This window comes from Ornithorhynchus anatinus, chromosome 18 (genome assembly GCF_004115215.2).
Source record: "Ornithorhynchus anatinus isolate Pmale09 chromosome 18, mOrnAna1.pri.v4, whole genome shotgun sequence".
Lineage (NCBI taxonomy): Eukaryota > Metazoa > Chordata > Mammalia > Monotremata > Ornithorhynchidae > Ornithorhynchus > Ornithorhynchus anatinus.
The window spans coordinates 29,004,782-29,023,874 of record NC_041745.1 but is presented as its reverse complement, the minus strand read 5'-3'; the positions used below and the strand labels follow the sequence as shown (position 1 = coordinate 29,023,874).

The 19,093-nt window shown below is 44.1% G+C and overlaps 1 protein-coding gene across 4 annotated transcripts in view; it reads right to left on the bottom strand.

Annotated features, from left to right (window-relative positions):
* The window catches only part of LOC100082134 (WD repeat-containing protein 19-like), a 63,482-nt gene that overhangs the window by 20,680 nt on the left and 23,709 nt on the right, over positions 1–19,093 (bottom strand). For all 4 annotated transcript variants that reach the window (XR_486629.3, XM_007671906.3, XM_029046799.2 and 1 more), the window contains exons 17-23: positions 11,649–11,853; positions 9,397–9,556; positions 6,896–7,006; positions 5,630–5,739; positions 2,423–2,480; positions 850–996; positions 687–769 (exon numbers count right to left, since the gene is read on the bottom strand). Coding sequence is in view for 3 of the 4 variants with exons in the window: in XM_007671906.3 (XP_007670096.2) it covers positions 687–769; positions 850–996; positions 2,423–2,480; positions 5,630–5,739; positions 6,896–7,006; positions 9,397–9,556; positions 11,649–11,853 (874 nt within the window). In the remaining variant the exon portion in view is untranslated. The remainder of the gene's footprint in view (positions 1–686; positions 770–849; positions 997–2,422; positions 2,481–5,629; positions 5,740–6,895; positions 7,007–9,396; positions 9,557–11,648; positions 11,854–19,093) is intronic.

Below are 19,093 nucleotides of genomic sequence, written 5' to 3'. Positions count from 1 at the left end.
ATTATGGGAAAATTGTGATGCCAAAGGTCAAAGATGTGGGAAATGAGAGGAGGGTGGTGACTAGCAAAACTAGAAGTGAAAAGAAGAGAGAAGCCCCAAATCAAAGGGGAGGGTTAAAAAAAGCAAAATGAATTAAGCCGACATGAAGAAAATTGAATAGGTTGATCTGAATTGTTTTCAGCCCAATGGCAGTGATTTTGTTAATAAAATAAAACCGCAAATCTTGGTCTTTATGCCAATCTGGCGTTCATCCTTAGAGGCTGACTAATCCCAGGGGAGAATGAATTCTTTTTGACTAAGATCTTGCTTGAGTTTTGGCAGATAAAAGCAAAAAGAGTAGAAATGGATTGTCCATAATTTAAAGAACAACAAGATTTCTAGACGTGGTTCTCATAATAACTAGGAGTTTCATGGAATTGTCCTATCAGCTAATGTTCCTTACTTTCATCGAAAGTCTTTTTTTTTATTGTGTAATTCAGGAGAGGACTTAAAAGACCAAGTGTTTAAAAAAAAAAAATAGAAGTTAGAAACAGAAAAATATACTAGAAAATTTTGGTTCAATAAAAATATACTAGAAAACAAGGTACAATCTTTGAATATGAAAAAATTTGATGAGATTTGTAAAATTGTTCCTTTTTTCTTAAAAAAAGGAATTCTAACAAAACAAAGTCTCAAGAAGTCCTTACCAGTTTTTACAACGAATATATACTGATGCTGCTTTGTCATAATACTGTCCTTTTTCATATAACTGGGCCGCTTCTGAAAATTGCTAAAATAAGGCAAGGTTATTTTTGAAGTGTGAGAATCCAGTAAATGAGCCCTTTTCTTAATCGTGCAACTTAAGAAGACCTTCATATTTTCCAGAATGGCTGCACAGTCCCGCTTGAGCAGTCTGCTGGGATGTTTAATGGCTTGGTTAACCCCTCGACGGATGTCTCCCATCCGAATAGACATCTGAGCCACTCCAGCTAGGCAGGCTTCGTCGTGGTCCTGGTACTTGAATGGGATGAACAAGAAATTAGGTTTCCCTTCTCTACAGAAGGGCTGGTTACAGACAGGTCAAAGTGACAGTTGTAATAATTTACCTCTCCCATCCTCCCTTATCTCACTGCTGCCCTACTACAACCCAGCCCACGCGCTTCATTCCGCTAATGCCAACCAACTCAATGTACCTCGATCTCACCTATCTTGCCACCGACCTCTTGTCCGTGTCCTGCCTCTGGCTGGGAATGCCCTCCTTCTTCATATCCGACAGACAGTTACTCTCCCTGAAAGACCTGGGTTCTACTCCTAGCTTCAGCTGGGTGACCTTGGGCAAGTCACTTAACTTCTCTGTGCCTCAGTTCCTCATCCACAAAATGGGGGTTCAATGCCTGTCTTCCGTCCTACTTAGACTGTGAGCCCCATGTGGGACCTGATTATCTTGTCTCCCCCAGTGCTTGGTAGAGTGCTTGGCACCTAGTAAGCACCTACCATTCCATAATTATTATTATCTACTATTATTATCGCCTTCTCTGACTAATATCTTACCTCCCCATTCTATGTCCCCTCCCAACCGCATCAACTGCAGCGCTTGAATCCGAACCCCTGAAGTACTTGGGATCTTAACTGCCCCCGCCATCTCTCCATAACATTTATGTACATACCTTTATACTTGGCTGCTTCTGCTCCCTGCAGTTTACTTTAATGCCTGTTTCCACCACTATATTGTAAGCTTCTTAAAGTCAGGGATTGTGTCTACTCTGTTACCCACCCAAGAGCTCAGTACAGTGTCTGCCTACAGTGTGTTCAAAAAATTCCATTTATTGATTGATTTTTAAAAGCAAATTTCCAGTCGACCATTAAAAAAAGTCATTTTGTGACCCAATTAGGTCTTTCTTTGGGAAATCACCCAAATATAACCAAATGTCTAATTCTGAACATTTATAATGTTGCAAAACATTTAAGACAGAAGAAAAGTAGGTCCCTCCTATCTCCAAGGATCCTCCTCTTCCTCCTCCTCCCATTTCCTTTGTCTGTGAGACATACTGATCACCGAATGGTCTGCTTTAGTAAGATTTCGCTGTCCCATCACAGTCTAGCACTCACGAGGAAGGCAGAGGGAAGAAGTACCCCATGGCTCAATTGCCTTACTTCGAAAGCTGCAGTGCAACAGTTGTGGAGAAAACAGAGCAGAGGCTAAAGAACCCCTCTTTTTGCTCTCCCTTTCACAAGCAGGTCTTTTGTGGGGGCAGTGTGGTCAGTGTTGCGCCCACCATTTTCTTTTTATGTTTCTCCTTTGAACCCACGGGCCACTCTCCTCTCCCACTCCAGAAAGAAGACCGCACCTCCCGGTCCGGTAAGTTTCACTGGAACCCAAACCACTATTATAGTGCATAAGTGAACCTCTGTAAATCACAACTCACCATCTTCCAAGTGTTACCTTATTGTTTCCTGTAATTCCTTTCTCATAATGTGCCAAAGCATTTATATAATCACCCCTAAATGAAGATCAGACACAAATGGTGAGAGAAGGCTTTTTTGGAAAGGAAAAAAGCAGGCAAAAAGTTAGTGGCAAATAGATACCCCATTGTCTCCTAGCTCCATCCTGTGTGCAGGGAGCCTGTCTACCAAATCTATGATAGTGTACTCTCCCAAGCGTTACCATCTCAGATGTATTATACTCTCCCAAGCACCTAGTATAGTGCTCTGCACACAGTAAGTGTTCAATAGATTGACTGATTGATCCATTGGGGCCTGAGGAAAGCTACGCCCTCTGCGATTGCCATTATCCTCTAATTCACCTTCCGCTAGCCAATGAGAGGAAAAAAAGATGGAGAAGGATCTGACTGCTTCCTTGTCACATTAGAAAAGAAGGACAGCTCCTAAGTGGGCAATGCACCGAAGGAAGAAAAAATCATTCTGCCACCAAATAATGATCTCCAAGTTATTTGTCATGATGTGGGAACAAGATATGAAGTCAGTGTTCAGGGTTTCCTCAAATCTGTGGTTCGGTTGTGGCTGGCTGCCAAAAAACTCCAACATACTAGGTTTATTCAGGGAGAGGTTGCATTCTCAGAAGTTCCAAGAGGCCTAGGGCTGGTATTTTAATGTTTTTGACTATAATAAAAATTAAAAATACTCAAACAAGATTAGACTCCATGCACTAAAATATTTAAAAATTATTGATGTGACCAATTTGAAAATAAAAAAAACCAAAAACCAAAACCAATTCATTTTATTTTGTCAAGGGCACTAAATTTTATTCAGCCCAAAATATCAAAACCATTAGTGGCTCTCATCCTCTCTTCTCCTCCACATCTAGTTGACCTTGAGAAAGGATATCAAAAACCAAATTGGAAGTGAATCAGAAAGCATATCTTTGGCCCAATGTCCTGCCTCTGGCCTTCAAAGCCTTATCGAAGGCATATCTCCAAGAGGCCTTTCCTGACAAAGCCCTCATTTCCTTTTCTCCCACTCCCTTTTGCCTCACCCATGTACTTGGATTTGTTCTGTTTATTCACCCCTCTCTCAGCACTTATGTTCATATCCGAATTTATTTATAGTAATGTCTGCGTCCCCCTTTAGACTTTAAACTCATAGGGAACGTGTTTACCAACTCTGTTGTATTGCTATATTGTACTCTCCCAAGCACTGAGTACAGTCCTCTGCACACAGTAAGTGTGCAATAAATACGATTAATGTAAATATTTATTAATTTACCTGCTTACTTCTGGGCTTGGATTTTGCGGTTGCAACATTTCTAAATTTGTTTAACAGTTTCTATTAGGTTATCTTTCCATTTATTTCTTTTATCTCAATTTTTTTGGCTTTGACTGTAAGGTTGTTGAGAATAGGGGCTATCTTAATTGCTTTGTGTGTTCCTCAGCACAGCATCATGGGGAAATAATAATAATGTATTTATTAAGTGCCAAGCACTGTTCTAAGCTCTGGGGGAGATACAAGGTTACTAGGTTGTCCCGGGTGGGGCTCACAGTCTTAATCCCCATTTTCCAGAAGTGGTAACTGAGGCACAGAGAAGCTAAGTACTTGCCCAAAGTCACACAACTGACAAGTGATGGAGTCGGGATTAGAACCCATGTCCTCTGACTCCCAAGCCCGTGTTCTTTCCACTAAGCCACGCTGCTTCTTTGATGATGATAATCTAGAAACCCCACTCCCATGATTGAATTTGACTTTTTTATAAGTGCTATAAGAAAAAGATGCCTTTTTTTCTCCATAGGATTGGAAAATAAGGACATAAAAACATAAGTGATGCTATTTTGAGCTACAGCACCCTGGCTTTCTTATGTTGTTTTCAGACACATAAGAACAGTGGGGCTCACTCTTTCTTCTGCATTGAGGAAATATGGTATGGCATAAATTCATTTAAACTGCCAACTGAGAGAATGTGCTTTCCCTCCATGGGTATGGAGGTTAGTTGGTACCCATACACTGCAGGTGCTCCTAAGAGGCGTCAAGGAAGGCCGGCTTGGTTAGGGAAAAAGGTTGTTCTTGGATATTTCCTTCCTCTCTCTCGTGGATTTCTCCAGAATCCCCTGCAGCCCCAGGAAGGAGAAGGGAAGACCAGGCAAAAAGAGAAAGCAGAACCAGAGGTGTTTGCGGTTAAGTAGTAGTAATTCAGAAAGGAAATGTTCCGGAAGAACAGAAAGTCAGTGAGAATGAGTTCAATAACTTCTCCTCGATGGAAAAGTGTGAACGTGATCAATATTGCTGAAAGGTTACTCATTTCATGCCTCGGTAGGTGTAATTAGTCTTAAAGCAAACAGTCTATTAAGAAGAATGAGCAGAGTTTATGTCCTTTTTATCCTTTTGGGGGCTCTTAGGGTGAAATCAATCGTCTCCCATAGCCTACAGATGCTAATTCAAAGCCTGCAGACTCTAGTTTGAGAAATGAGGCCTTTTAGTTATAGAGAACAGCAAAACCATTTTGTACTGAATGCCAAAAGGACAAAAGAAGGATGTTTGAAGTTTAGCTTCATTTCCTAGACAAAAGAGGGAAGGCAGACTGGAAGGCCATAAGTAACTGTGTGCTTGTCAGGAAGGAGGCAGCTTCCCTGTCAGGAGACCCGAGAGGAAACACACTGGCCATGAGAAAAAGGCCAGCTGCGTAGGCTAAGCAAAACAGAGATCAGCCAGATAAATCTTCCACAATCAGAGTGCTTTCGAATGAAAAACATGGCTGATACGTAACACACATTTCTGTCCAAGCCTACCCTAATTTTGACTCATACAGACTCAAGCATCACATTTCAAGATATCTGCTTTAAACTGTAAATATCTGCCTCTAGCCTGTTGGTTCCTCTAGACAATAAGTTCCTTGTGAGCAGGGAATGTGTCTGCCAACTCTGTTGTATTGTATTCTCCCAAGCACTTAGTGCAATGCTCCGCAGTTCATTAAGCTCTCAATAAATACCATCGATTGACTGATTAATATCAGGTAGCTCCACCCCAAAACTATATACGTTCTTTCAACCCTGAAAATAACCAGGGATTTTTGTCGATCTTGAGCCAAGAATTTTTCTGTCTCGGTTACCGTCTCAGTCGTGGATAGTCATAACTGTAACTTTTCAATATTCTAGACCTTCACCAAAGGTGACGATATCATATTTTCCAAAGAAGAACGTACGTGAATTCGAGCTGAATAGCGTACTCCTTTGAGATGAACGGGATCTGGTCGGGGGCCAAGCGTTTAGCCAGCTGCAGTGCACTGTCCCAGTTCTGCAAATCTCGTCTCATCTACAAGAAAAACAGATCTTTGTCTATGAAAATGTAGATCCAGTCCCTAAAGAAAAACTAAGATACAAGTGTCGCAGTGGTCCAGTGAAGTCACTTTACCTTGTCAATCCACTAGTGACATTTACTGAGGGCTTACTCTGTACTAAACGTTTGGGAGAGTACGGTAAAATATGTAGACGTACCCCTGCCATGAAGAAGCTTAGCAAGTGTATGCATCCAGTGCTGGACATTATATTTCAAACCTACGGTTATTAAATAATGGCCCATTAATGGTAAAAGTAGGAAACAACTCATCCTTAATCATCTTCAACCTGATTTTCCCTTTCAAGTATGGGAGAGCACAAACAACATGATTTCCTGGGTGTGAAAGGGGTGGGAAAAACTTTCCTCAAGGGAGAACAAGAATCCTTTCAGGCTTTACTGCGCGGATTAGGGCTTGGGCCACCGTATATTTCAAAGTGTCAGAAGGAGAACAGCCACTGTGGCAGGGCAGTGGTGAAGTATGAACTCAAGAGGGAGTTCTGCAAGAAGCAGAGCTATAGTATTCATTCAATAGTATTTATTGAGCGCTTACTATGTGCAGAGTACTGTACTAAGCGCTTGGAATGTACAGTTTGGCAACAGATAGATAATCCCTGCCCATTGACGGGCTTACAGTCTAACTGGGGGAGACAGACAGACAAAAACAATAGCAATAAATAGAATCAAGGGGATGTACCCATTCCAAGTGAGAAGAAAAACTGTTTCTGCTGCTGCCAAGGTCATCTGCTTCCTTGAAAAGGTGCCTCTACCAGGAACACTGCAAGATGGGGCCCCACAGACCCAGAGGCAGAAGCAGCAGCATGGCCTAGTGGAAAGAGCACGTGCCTGGGAGTCAGAAGGACCTGAGGTCTAATCCTGGCTCTGCCACTTGACTGCTGTGTGACCTTGGGCAAGTCACTTTACTTCTCTGTGCCTCAGTTACCTCATCTGTAAAACTGAGCTTAAGATTGTGATCCCCATGTGGGGCGGGGACTATGTCCAACCTGATTAGTATGCATCAAACCCAGTGCTTAGTAAGGTGCCTGGCACAAAGTAAGTGCTTAACAAATACCATAAAAGGTCTGACAGAAAAGTGCCTAACAAATGTCAATTGAAGTAACGGTGGCCTGGGTACCTCAAGTGCAGCTCTGGGGCAGCTAGATGCCAGGTACAGATCCTGGGCCAGGTTGAAATTGTTAGTGAACATGGCAAGGTGTCCTGCTAAAAGACTGTGATCTTCCACCCCCTGTAAATAGAAGAAGTACTGCATGTTAGAATGGTTTGAATTTGGTTTTTTTCACTCATAAGGAGTATACAGTCATCTTTGTCCTTATTATAAAAATGCTTTACCAAAGACACTATGCTATTTGGGAGATTTCCAATGTACCATGAAGGATATTTATAAACCAGTGGGCGGAGGTCTCCATTATGTAACTCATCTTGCCCTTATGCGTTGTTTTTTTTCCTAAAATAAGTTAGAAAATTCTCAGGGATTGGAACTAAGGGCAGATAAGAAATATTCAAATTCACAGCTGGAACTAGTCAAATGGCCATTGTAATTAGGCAAAACCTACCTTAGAAGTTAATAATAAAAGTTGATTAGCTATTTTTAAAGTTTTAAAAAAAACCCTCTAAAATTACCTCTATATCTTGGCCTTTGCAACTCAGAAAAAAAACATCATCTCTTCTCACCAGGACCTAGCACTCATATGTGTTCAACTCTAGAGCTGATCAACTTATTTATAATAATAATTATGGTACTCGTTAAGTGCTTACTATGAGCCAAGTACTGACTGTGCTAAGCACTGGAGGTGATTACAAGTTAATCAGGTTGGACACAATCCCTGTCCCACATTAGGCTCACATTCTTAACCCCATTTTACAGATGAGGTAACTGAGGCACAGAGAAGCAAGTGACTTGCCCAAGGTCACATAGCAGATATGTGGTGGAGACAGGATTAGAACCCAGATCCTTCTAACTCCTGGGCCCGTGCTCTATCCACTAAACCATGCTACCTCTCTAATTTATTCCCATGCCTCAAGACTACCAACATCTGTTGTCTTGCACTCTCCCAAGTGCTCTGCACACAGTAAGTGCTCGATCAATACCACTGATTGATTGATTAAACCATTTCAAAGTATTTCTCCTATTTTGAAAGACCATGAGGAAGGTTCCCCTCTATTTTCACTTCTACAGCCCATTCTAGTGTTTAATAATTCCCATTATTAAGAAGTTTGTGTTTCTAGTTAGCCAAAATCCCTCCAGTGGCAATTTACGCTATTTCCTCTTTTTCAGCCCTCAGTGCAGTCAGAAAAAAGACAGTCATTATGTAAGAAATAGTCATGTAAGTCATTCAGTCAGATATAAATTGATTAGTTTATATAAAGTTGATCCCCCTTACTAACATTAAGGAATAATCAAGCAACTTGCAAAAAAAACCTGAAACATTTTGGATATTATTATTTGTCTTTCATTGCCTGGCTGAAATTCCCAATTTTTTTAGCCTTTCGTCATCACTCCACTCATCATTAGTGATACCACCTTCAAATATGGAAGGGTACATTATGCATGCATAATATATAAAATGCATATAATATGTTCACATTTTATATATATATATGTAATTTTTGGATGATAGTTGAAAACCTCAAAATCCTCCTTACCCTTCTTAAATTTAAACCTGACAACCTATGCTAGAGTGCACTGTAAAAACAGGTATTAATTTTTCCTAGGGAAAACTGTCATGTTTCCCATTAAATTAAAGAAAGGCAATTAGAATTTTCTTTCAAAAATATCTCTGGATGTTACATCCCAGCATATGTGCCTGTGTCTCTTTACTTCAAAGTGATTTTTTTTTCAAAAATCATCTATAAGCACTTTTATTTTCAGCTTTTGGAAATGCATATGCCATGAATTAGCTCCATTCCTCTTTTGTATCATTCCTATTCCTGGGATCGGTGGTGGAAAATGTTAGCCTTGCTTGGAGCCCAATTTGGAGGTCGTGAGGCAAGAAGGGAGAGTTTTGCTAATAAAAATGGCTATTCAGCAAAATTGAGCAGTTCCAAACCTGAGAAATTTACTGAAATCTTGAAGGTCCTTGCTAAACATTTGTTTTGCAATGAAAGTTTGGGGAGAGTATCTGGTCATTTGACCACTTTAATCATTCTTCCATTAGGCAGATTAAATGGAGGCATGCCAAAAGGACTTTTAGATTTCAGATCCTGAAGAAATTTTGAACTTAGGAGGAACTAGTTATCCCAGTGTTTATTGTTAAATAAAGATGTTTATAGCAGTGCAGGTTATCGTATGGAGACTTTTCCTTACCCACCCCACCATTTGGTGGCCACATGTCAGATGCCAAGGAGTAGCCACTATCACCACCAAGGTCTCGTACCTTGTCCTCTGCCTATGATGGCAACAAGAATGAGGCCAATACCTGTTCAAAAAACTTCATTTTCCTCAGTCCTAGAGTAGTCACTGCAGTCATTAGTCACTGGCTGAATCTACGCTCGTTTTCCTTTTTCTCACTAAGCATTTCAATAACAGTGCCTGGCACATAGTAATGCTTAAAGAATACCACAGTATGCATTGATAATGTCAATAATGTTCAATGATGTTGAGGAATCCTATTTCACCTTTATTTGTTCCAAAGACATCACTATCCCAACATTTTTAATTGTACGATATACACGTATGGCGAACTCTACTTCCATGTGATGCAGACAGGCGCTGCCTAGTTCATTCCATGCAGCCGAGTCATCCAGCTGCATGCAGATCACCCAGGCGGCAGAAAATCTAGAACAGGAAAGGTGAAATATGAAATTTAACCAAGAGAAATTGACAAAATGTAGGATGGACTCCTAGTTACGTCTCTCAGCGTGATCATCATCATTGGCATTATTGAGCACCTATTCAGCCAGTCAGTCAATCCATCAGTGGTATTTATTGAGCTCTTACTGTGTGCAGAGCACTCTACTAAGAATGTGAGAGAGTATCATATCAAGCAGGGAGACCCTATCTTTACCCTCAAGATCTCCCTACCCTCAAGGAGCTTCGAAGTGAGGGAAGACAGACAAATAAATTACAGATAGGGAAGATTATAAAGTGCTGTGGGACCCTGGTGGGATGAGTATTGAAGTGCATAAGTACCTAAGTGCACAGACATTTAAATAAATTACAGATAGGGAAGATTATAAAGTGCTGTGGGGGAAATTACAGATAGGGAAGATTATAAAGTGCTGTGGGACCCGGGTGGGATGAGTATTGAAGTGCATAAGTACCTAAGTGCGTAGTTGATGCACAAGGAAAGGAGAATAGTGTGGAGAAATGAGAGGTGAGTCAGGGAAGGCTTCTTGGATGAGATATGATTTTCTTGGGCCTTTAAAGATGGGAAGAGTGGTGATCAATCGAATGTGAGGTGGGAGGGAGTTCCAGGCCAGAGAGAGGATGTGAGTGAGGGGTCAGCAGGGAGAGGGGCGAGACTGAGGTATAGCGAGTAAGTATCGCTACTATGGCCTTAATAGTGTACTGCATGCTTACTGTGTGCACAGCATTGTACAAGGCTCTTGGGATCAATCAATCAATCAAATTTATTGAGCACTTACTACTGCAGAGCACTGTACTAAGTGCTTGGGAGTTGTCCGAAGAGTTGGTACACACATTCCCTGCCCACAGTGAGCAAGTGAAAAGGCATGACCCCTGCTCTCCAAGACTGTATAATCGAATGGGGAAAGAGGCAGACTGAAATTACCAAATATTCAAGCCTCAGTACACATGAAAGAAACAAATGTAAGAAAATAAATAGGTAAATTCTGAAGAGAGGATTAAATTACCAGGAAGGGGTGATAAATCTGAGAATGTCTCCTGAGGGGTGTATTTTTTTAAGTGGGCTTTGAAGTGGTAATGGATGTAGTTTTTAGGATTTGAGTGGGAAGAGAGTTCTCTGCAAGGCTAACAGCTTGCATAATGGATAGGAAAAAAGACATTTACAAACAAAGTACAGTTTGAAAGAAGAGGCACTATTCATTGATTATCTATAGTCACAGGGCAAAACAAAATGGATATCCTGTCCCAACAGGAAAGTGTGAAATGCTGAAATGTGGAGCTCAGCCCATACAAATGTAATTTTTTAACAGTGATTGAGTCATCCAATCGACCCAAATGACTGATCCAGGAAGCTTTTGGCCATGTCCTGTCTGTCCCTTCCAGTTCCCTCCCCTTTCCCTGTTCTATAAGGAAATGAAACCATACTCAAAACATTTTTATTTCTTTCATTCAGGAGGCAAACATTTTCTTATGTTTTATATCCGAAGGCTGACATTTCTCAAAGGTATTTCTTGAGCACTTGCTGTGTGCAGAGTACTGACCTAAGTGCTTGGGAGAGTATAATACAACAGAGTTGGTAGACATGCTCCCTGCCCACAAATCACTGAGCAGAAACACTACCTGTAATAATAATGTTGGTATTTGTTAAGCGCTTACTATGTGCGGAGCACTGTTCTAAGCGCTAGGGTAGATACAGGCTAATCAGGTTGTCCCACGTGAGGCTCACAGTTAATCCCCATTTTACAGATGAGGTACATGAGGCACAGAGAAGTTAAGTGACTTGCCCACAGTCACACAGCTGACAAGTGGCAGATCCGGGAGTCGAACCCATGACCTCTGACTCCAAAGCCCAGGCTCTTTCCACTGAGCCACGCTGTAGCAAGCTCTGATATGAGAACTGAGGCAAAGGAAGCTCAGCAATTATCATATGGGACAGTTTTCTCTCCTAGTGAAGATCAATCTTGTAATAGTATCCATGAATCCTGGGTCAATTTGCTTAATAATTTATGGCATTTTGCTACCCCACCAAGAGTGAGTTTTTTCAACTGAAAAACAATCTTACCTTTTCAATATTAAAGTCTGTGTCAGTATTTGTTTTAGCTCATTGGGTTTTAAGTTTTCCAAATTGCCCAGAAAACCATGCGTGCTAAGGCAGATATTGTTTGTTTTCCCACTCTGGGTCTGGCAGGTTAGTTCTCCATTATACAACAGCAATGGCTTATGAGAAAATGGAATTTTGGTGCCACCTGCTAAAATCACCTTGGATCCTGGAAGATGAGAACAGAAAATTTTTAGCATTATTTCTTCTAAATTTCTTCTTGCATTCTTCAACCAGATTACATAGGTGATGTTTCTTGCTTGGTTTTTTGCATTTTTTTTTCCTTTCTGTACTTTCATTCATTCAATAGTATTTATTGAACGCTTACTATGTGCAGAGCACTGTACTAAGCGCTTGGGATGAACAAGTCGGCAACAGATAGAGACAGTCCCTGCCGTTTGACGGGCTTACAGTCTAATCGGGGGAGACGGACAGACAAGAACAATGGCACTAAACAGCGTCAAGGGGAAGAACATCTCGTAAAAACAATGGCAACTAAATAGAATCAAGGCGATGTACAATTCATTAACAAAATAAATAGGGTAACGAAAATATATACAGTTGAGCGGACGGGTACAGTGCTGTGGGGATGGGAAGGGAGAGGTGGAGGAGCAGAGGGAAAAGGGGAAAATGAGGCTTTAGCTGCGGAGAGGTAAAGGGGGGATGGCAGAGGGAGTAGAGGGGGAAGAGGAGCTCAGTCTGGGAAGGCCTCTTGGAGGAGGTGATTTTTAAGTAAGGTTTTGAAGAGGGAAAGAGAATCAGTTTGGCGGAGGTGAGGAGGGAGGGCGTTCCAGGACCGCGGGAGGACGTGACCCAGGGGTCGACGGCGGGATAGGCGAGACCGAGGGACGGCGAGGAGGTGGGCGGCAGAGGAGCGGAGCGTGCGGGGTGGGCGGTAGAAAGAGAGAAGGGAGGAGAGGTAGGAAGGGGCAAGGTGATGTAGAGCCTTGAAGCCTAGAGTGAGGAGTTTTTGTTTGGAGCGGAGGTCGATAGGCAACCACTGGAGGTGTTTAAGAAGGGGAGTGACATGCCCAGATCGTTTCTGCAGGAAGATGAGCCGGGCAGCGGAGTGAAGAATAGACCGGAGCGGGGCGAGAGAGGAGGAAGGGAGGTCAGAGAGAAGGCTGACACAGTAGTCTAGCCGGGATATAACGAGAGCCCGTAATAGTAAGGTAGCCGTTTGGGTGGAGAGGAAAGGGCGGATCTTGGCGATATTGTAGAGGTGAAACCGGCAGGTCTTGGTAACGGATAGGATGTGTGGGGTGAACGAGAGGGACGAGTCAAGGATGACACCGAGATTGCGGGCCTGCGGGACGGGAAGGATGGTCGTGCCATCCACGGTGATGGAGAAGTCTGGGAGCGGACCGGGCTTGGGAGGGAAGATGAGGAGCTCAGTCTTGTTCATGTTGAGTTTTAGGTGGCGGGCAGACATCCAGGTGGAGACATCCCGGAGGCAGGAGGAGATGCGAGCCTGAAGGGAGGGGGAGAGGACAGGGGCGGAGATGTAGATCTGTGTGTCATCTGCGTAGAGATGGTAGTCAAAGCCGTGAGAGCGAATGAGTTCACCGAGGGAGTGAGTGTAAATGGAGAACAGAAGAGGGCCAAGAACTGACCCTTGAGGAACTCCAACAGTTAAAGGATGGGAGGGGGAGGAGGCTCCAGCGTAGGAGACCGAGAATGATCGGCCAGAGAGGTAAGAGGAGAACCAGGAGAGGACAGAGTCCGTGAAGCCAAGGTGAGATTAAGGTACGGAGGAGGAGGGGATGGTCGACAGTGTCAAAGGCAGCAGAGAGGTCAAGGAGGATCAGAATGGAGTAGGAGCCATTGGATTTGGCAAGAAGGAGGTCATGGGTGACCTTAGAGAGAGCAGTCTCGGTAGAGTGGAGGGGACGGAAGCCAGATTGGAGGGGGTCTAGGAGAGAATGGGAGTTAAGGAATTCTAGGCATCGATTGTAGACGACTCGTTCTAAGATTTTGGAAAGGAAGGGTAGTAGGGAGATAGGACGATAACTGGAGGGGGAAGTGGGGTCAAGAGCGGGTTTTTTTAGGATGGGGGAGACGTGGGCGTGTTTGAAGGCAGAGGGGAAGGAGCCCTTGGAGATTGAGTGGTTAAAAATAGAAGTTAAGGAAGGGAGGAGGGCAGGGGCGATGGTTTTAAGAAGGTGAGAGGGAATGGGGTCCGAGGCGCAGGTGGAGGGGGTGGCACTTGCGAGGAGGGAGGAGATCTCCTCTGAGGATACTGCAGGGAAGGATGGGAAAGTAGGGGAGGGGGTTGTTGGGGGGGAGGGGAGAGGCGGAGGGGTGACTTTGGGGAGCTCAGACCTGATCGTGTTGATTTTCGTGAGGAAATAGGTGGCCAGATCATTAGGGGTGAGAGATGGGGGAGGGGGAGGAACAGGGGGCCTAAGGAGAGAGTTAAAGGTCCGGAACAATCGGCGGGGGTGACGGGCATGGGTGTCGATGAGGGAGGAGAAGAAGCTTTGCCTGGCGGAGGAGAGGGCAGAGTTAAGGCAGGAAAGGATAAATTTGAAGTGTGTGAGGTCGGCTTGGTGCTTGGACTTTCGCCAGCGGCGCTCAGCAGCTCGAGCATAGGAGCGTAGGAGGCGGACGGAGGAGGTGATCCAGGGCTGTGGGTTAGTGGCGCGAGAGCGGCGGAGGGAAAGGGGGGCGAGAGAGTCGAGATGAGTAGTGAGGGTGGAGTTGAGAGCGGAGACCTGATCGTCGAGAGTGGGAAGAGAGGACAGGGCGGCAAGGTGAGGCGAGATGCTATTGGAAAGACGGATGGGATCGAGAGAGCGGAGGTCTCTGTGGGGCAGTAGCGAAGATTTGCAGGGGGAGGGAGTGTGAGAGATGAGGCAGGTGAGAAGGTTATGGTCCGAGAGAGGGATTTCAGAGTTGGTGAGTGAGGAGATAGTGCAGCGGTAGGAGATGACAAGATCGAGGGTGTGACCGAGTCGGTGAGTGGGCGCGGTATGGTGGAGGAGGAGGTCGGCAGAGTCGAGGAGGGATAGCAGGCGGGCGGCAGAGGAGTCGTCGGGTACATCCGTATGGATGTTGAAGTCTCCAAGGATCAGAGTGGGCAGAGAGAAGGAGAGAAGGAAGGTGAGAAAGGGGTCAAGGTGGTTGAAGAAGTCGGAGGTGGGACCGGGAGGGCGGTAGATGACGGCGACAAGTAACTGGAGTGGGTGGTAGAGGCGAATGATATGGGCTTCGAAGGAGGGGAAGGAGAGGGAGGGGGGAGGAGGGATAGTGCGGAAGCGGCATCGGGGCGAGAGGAGGAAGCCGACGCCTCCTCCCTTACCGGTGAGTCTGGGGGAGTGGGAGAAGGAGAGGCCTCCGCTGGAGAGAGCGGCGGCGGAGACCGTGTCTTCGGGAGAGAGCCACGTTTCCGAAAGGGCGAGGAGGAGGAGAGAGCGGGAGAGGAAAAGGTCATGGATGAAAGGTAGCTTGCCTGTAACAGAGCGGGGGTTCCAGAGGCCACATGTACTTCTGTTAGCATGGCTCCCTTCTACTATTTCCCTGCTTCTTCATCATCATCATCATCATCATCATCATCATCGATGATACTTATGGAGCGCTTACTATGTGCAGAGCACTGTACTAAGTGCTTAGGAGAGGACAGGAGGCTTGCCCTTCTCGCCCCATCCCCTGTGACTTTCCCTAAATTCCTTCCTCTCTCTCTTTCCCACTATCTTCCCCCTTTCCTTTTTGTCCTTGTTCTCATCCCCATTTTCATGGCTACCTGTCCACCTCTGGATTTGTTTCCTAGACTATATTTGCTTTGTTTTCTTGCCCATCCTTATTTGACCTTTTTGACTTTTATTTTTGGGTGAAGTATTTGGGAATACATACTCTTCTGACCTGACCCTATACTTCTCCTCTCTGTGTTTCCATGGGCTTGTGTCCTTGTGAGTCCCTTTCTTTGTTTCTTGCTCTTACCTTCATATGATGTTTTAAAAGGCATAGCATCACACAAGTAAGGCTCTTCCTGTTTCCTGAGTGAGCCTGGTTCTCTGCTTTGCTGGGGGCCCTTTTTATGGTATTTGTTAAGCGCTAAATATGTGTTAAACATGGTTCTAAGAGCTGGGCCTGTGAGAGTGGAAAACCGGTATTCTCTGCTTCTTCAGACCAGAGCCCCCATACCCCTACCACCCGCTAAGAGCAGACATATGACTAAAGATGTCTCTCTGAAGACACAACTCTTCCTGCTTCCTCAGCGGGGCTCCTACCCTCTCCCTGAAGCTCCCCATGCTACTCTGTTTTCTGAAAGAGGCAAGAGTTTCTGGTTCCAGTTTCAGTAGAGCACAGGCCTGGGAGTCGGAAGGTCCTGGCTTCTAATCCCGGCTCTGTCACTTGTCTGCTGCGTGACCTTGGTCAAGCCACTTAATGTCTCTGTGCCTCAGTCACCTCATCTATCAAATGGGGGTTAATGCTGTGATCCCCACGTGGGACATGGACCATGCCCAACCTGATTAGCTTGTATCTACCCCAGCACTTAGTACGGTCCCGGCACATAGTAAGCGCTTAACAAATACCATTAAAAAAAAAAGAAGAAAGGAAATCCTCAGGTCCCCATCAGGGCAAGAAAGAGCTTTGACTCTTGGATACCCTTGACTCTCTTGCAGCTCCAGCTACCAAAAACATTCCTGCCTCTTTTCTTTTATTACTACCACCCTCATCTGGAAGTTAGGAATTATGGGGGAAGCAGAGGACACTTGGGTCCTATTTCAGCCCACAGCCGAGCCTAAACAGAGCAACCAGAACTGGAAATGGAATCCAGGCACCCCACGATTTCTTTGCAGCACTGAAGCACGTTCCCTTTTTTTTTTAGTGGTATTTGTTAAGCGCTTATTATTGTTCTAAGCACTGAGGTAGATACAACATAATGAGGTTGGACATAGTCCCTATCCCACATGGGTCTCCTAGTTTAAGTAGGAGGGAAAAAAGGAGAACAGGAGAACTGAGGCACAGAGAAGTTAAGTGACTTGCCCAAGGTCACACAGCAAGCATCTGTTCCCTTTAAGCACTTGATATTCATCCAACCCTCAGCCCCAAAAGACTTATGTCCATATCCTTATACATGGCCTTTTCCCCTAACTTTTTTTTTAGTGGTACTCATTCAATTCATTCAATAGTATTTATTGAGCGCTTACTATGTGCAGAGCACTGTACTAAGCGCTTGGGATGAACAAGTCGGCAACAGATAGAGACAGTCCCTGCCGTTTGACGGGCTTACAGTCTAATCGGGGGAGACGGACAGACAAGAACAATGGCAATAAATAGAGTCAAGGGGAAGAACATCTTGTAAAAACAATGGCAACTAAATAGACTTGTTAAGCACTTACTTTGTACTAAGCACTAGGGAAATCAAAATAATTACAGTATTTATTAAGCACTTACTAAGTGTCCAGTACTATTCTTAGCACTGGGGAAATTATAATAAAAATTGTGGTATTTATTAAGCACTTACTAAATGTTAAGCACTGTTCTAAGCACTGGAGAAGAGACCAAAAATTAGGTCAGACACAATCCCTGTCTCACAGTGGACCTTCTAAGTAGGAGGGAGAACAGGTGTTATATCCCCATTTACAAGTGAGGAAACTGAAGCACAGAGAAGTTAAGTGGTATGCCCAAGGTCACACAGCGGGTAGGTGGCAGGATCCTCAAAACAAACCTGAAGGGTTGTTCCCAAACTCTTCTGGAAGATGCCTAGTCCCCTAAATCCTAGTTTTCCTTCCAAAGTACATTTGTTGACTGTGGTGATGCCAGAGTGGCGTGGGTATGAATAGTGCCCCAAAGGGAAGCGCAGGAGTTGAGTTCCCGAAGTCTTTGACCCTCCAAGTGTGCACAGAATTCTTTCTTCTGATACCAAGTTGTATTGTATGCAGACAGATGTGTGTTACAGAGATAGTATTCCCTCATTCCTCCATAGGGTTCTATCGATCTCATGTAATGAAAACCCAGGTTGTGGCAGAGTGGATCGTGGCAGAGCGAATGTTTCAGTAGGTCTAACTGAGAAGGTAACCAGCTAGGATTCACAAATTCTGACTCTATTCGTCAAAGACCAGCCTGGATGAAATGGAGGTGGGACCTGTAGCCATAGGATCCAAGAGCTAACCGCAAGAATGCTGAACTATATTACCTGGGACAGCGTAGCAAAACCCAGGAAAAAAGCGCCAACTTCTATGTTGGCCTGAGTACCACTTCTCAATCAATCAGTGGTATTGAGTCCTTACAGGGTACAGAGCACTGTAATGATAATGTTGGTATTTGTATTTGTTAAGCGCTTACTATGTGCAGAGCACTGTTCTAAGCGCTGGGGTAGATACAAGGTAATCAGGTTGTCCCACGTGAGGCTCACAGTCTTCATCCCCATTTTACAGATGAGGGAACTGAGGCACAGAAAAGTGAAGGGACTTGCCCACAGTCACACAGCTGCCAAGTGGAAGAGATGGGATTCGAACCCATGACCTCTGACTCCCAAGCCCGGGCTCTTTTTGCTGAACCACGCTGCTTAGAAAGTACAGTACAACAGAGTTTGACACATTCCCTGCCCACAATGAGCTTACGGTCTAGAGACCCTCCTTGCCCCAAAGTACTCATGTACATATCTGTAATTTGTTTAATAATAATAATAATAATTGTAGTATTTGTAAAGCACTTACTATGTGCCGAGCACTGTACTAAGCACTGGGGTAGATACAAGATAATTAGGTCCCATATGAGGCTCACAGTCTAAGCAAGAAGGAGAACAGATATTGAATCCTTATTTTGCAGATGAAAGAACTGAGGAGAGAATTGAAGAGCCTTGCCCAAAGTCACACAGCAGACAAGTGGCAGAGCCGGGATTAAAACCCACATCCTCTGACTCCCAGGCCCAGGCTCTTTCCCCCAGGCTGCTTCCCTACAGTTAAGAAATGGCAGGTATAAAAATTTTTTTCCCAGTGCCTCAACATAAAGAAAAAGCATCATTGCACACCAAAGCAGACCAGGCAATGCAATTATTGAATGGAAGCCATCACTGCCTAAGAGGACTTAATTAAATAAGCTCAGAAGCTAACATAATTTAGTGAAGTGTTTGCAGTGGAATTATGGGCATTGAGCCTTGAAAATAACTTTGCTGGGGGAGCAGACAGTGATTATGATGTATTCTTTACACAAATACCCTCATCAGCAAAAATGGGAAAAAGAAAAAACAAAGAAAGAAACAAAGGGTCACGGAGATGATACTAATAAAAATAAGGTGGTGAGAAAGGTAGGCACGGAAGCAGGAGGAGGAAAATGCAGAGGAATTCAATAAGAGATCAATAGTGAGAGAGGACAACCAACAGAATGAAGATGAAAAAATGTGTTCAGTATTCTCCAGTCTTCACTGTTGTTAAGTCATGTAGTAAATTGTATTTTTGTCA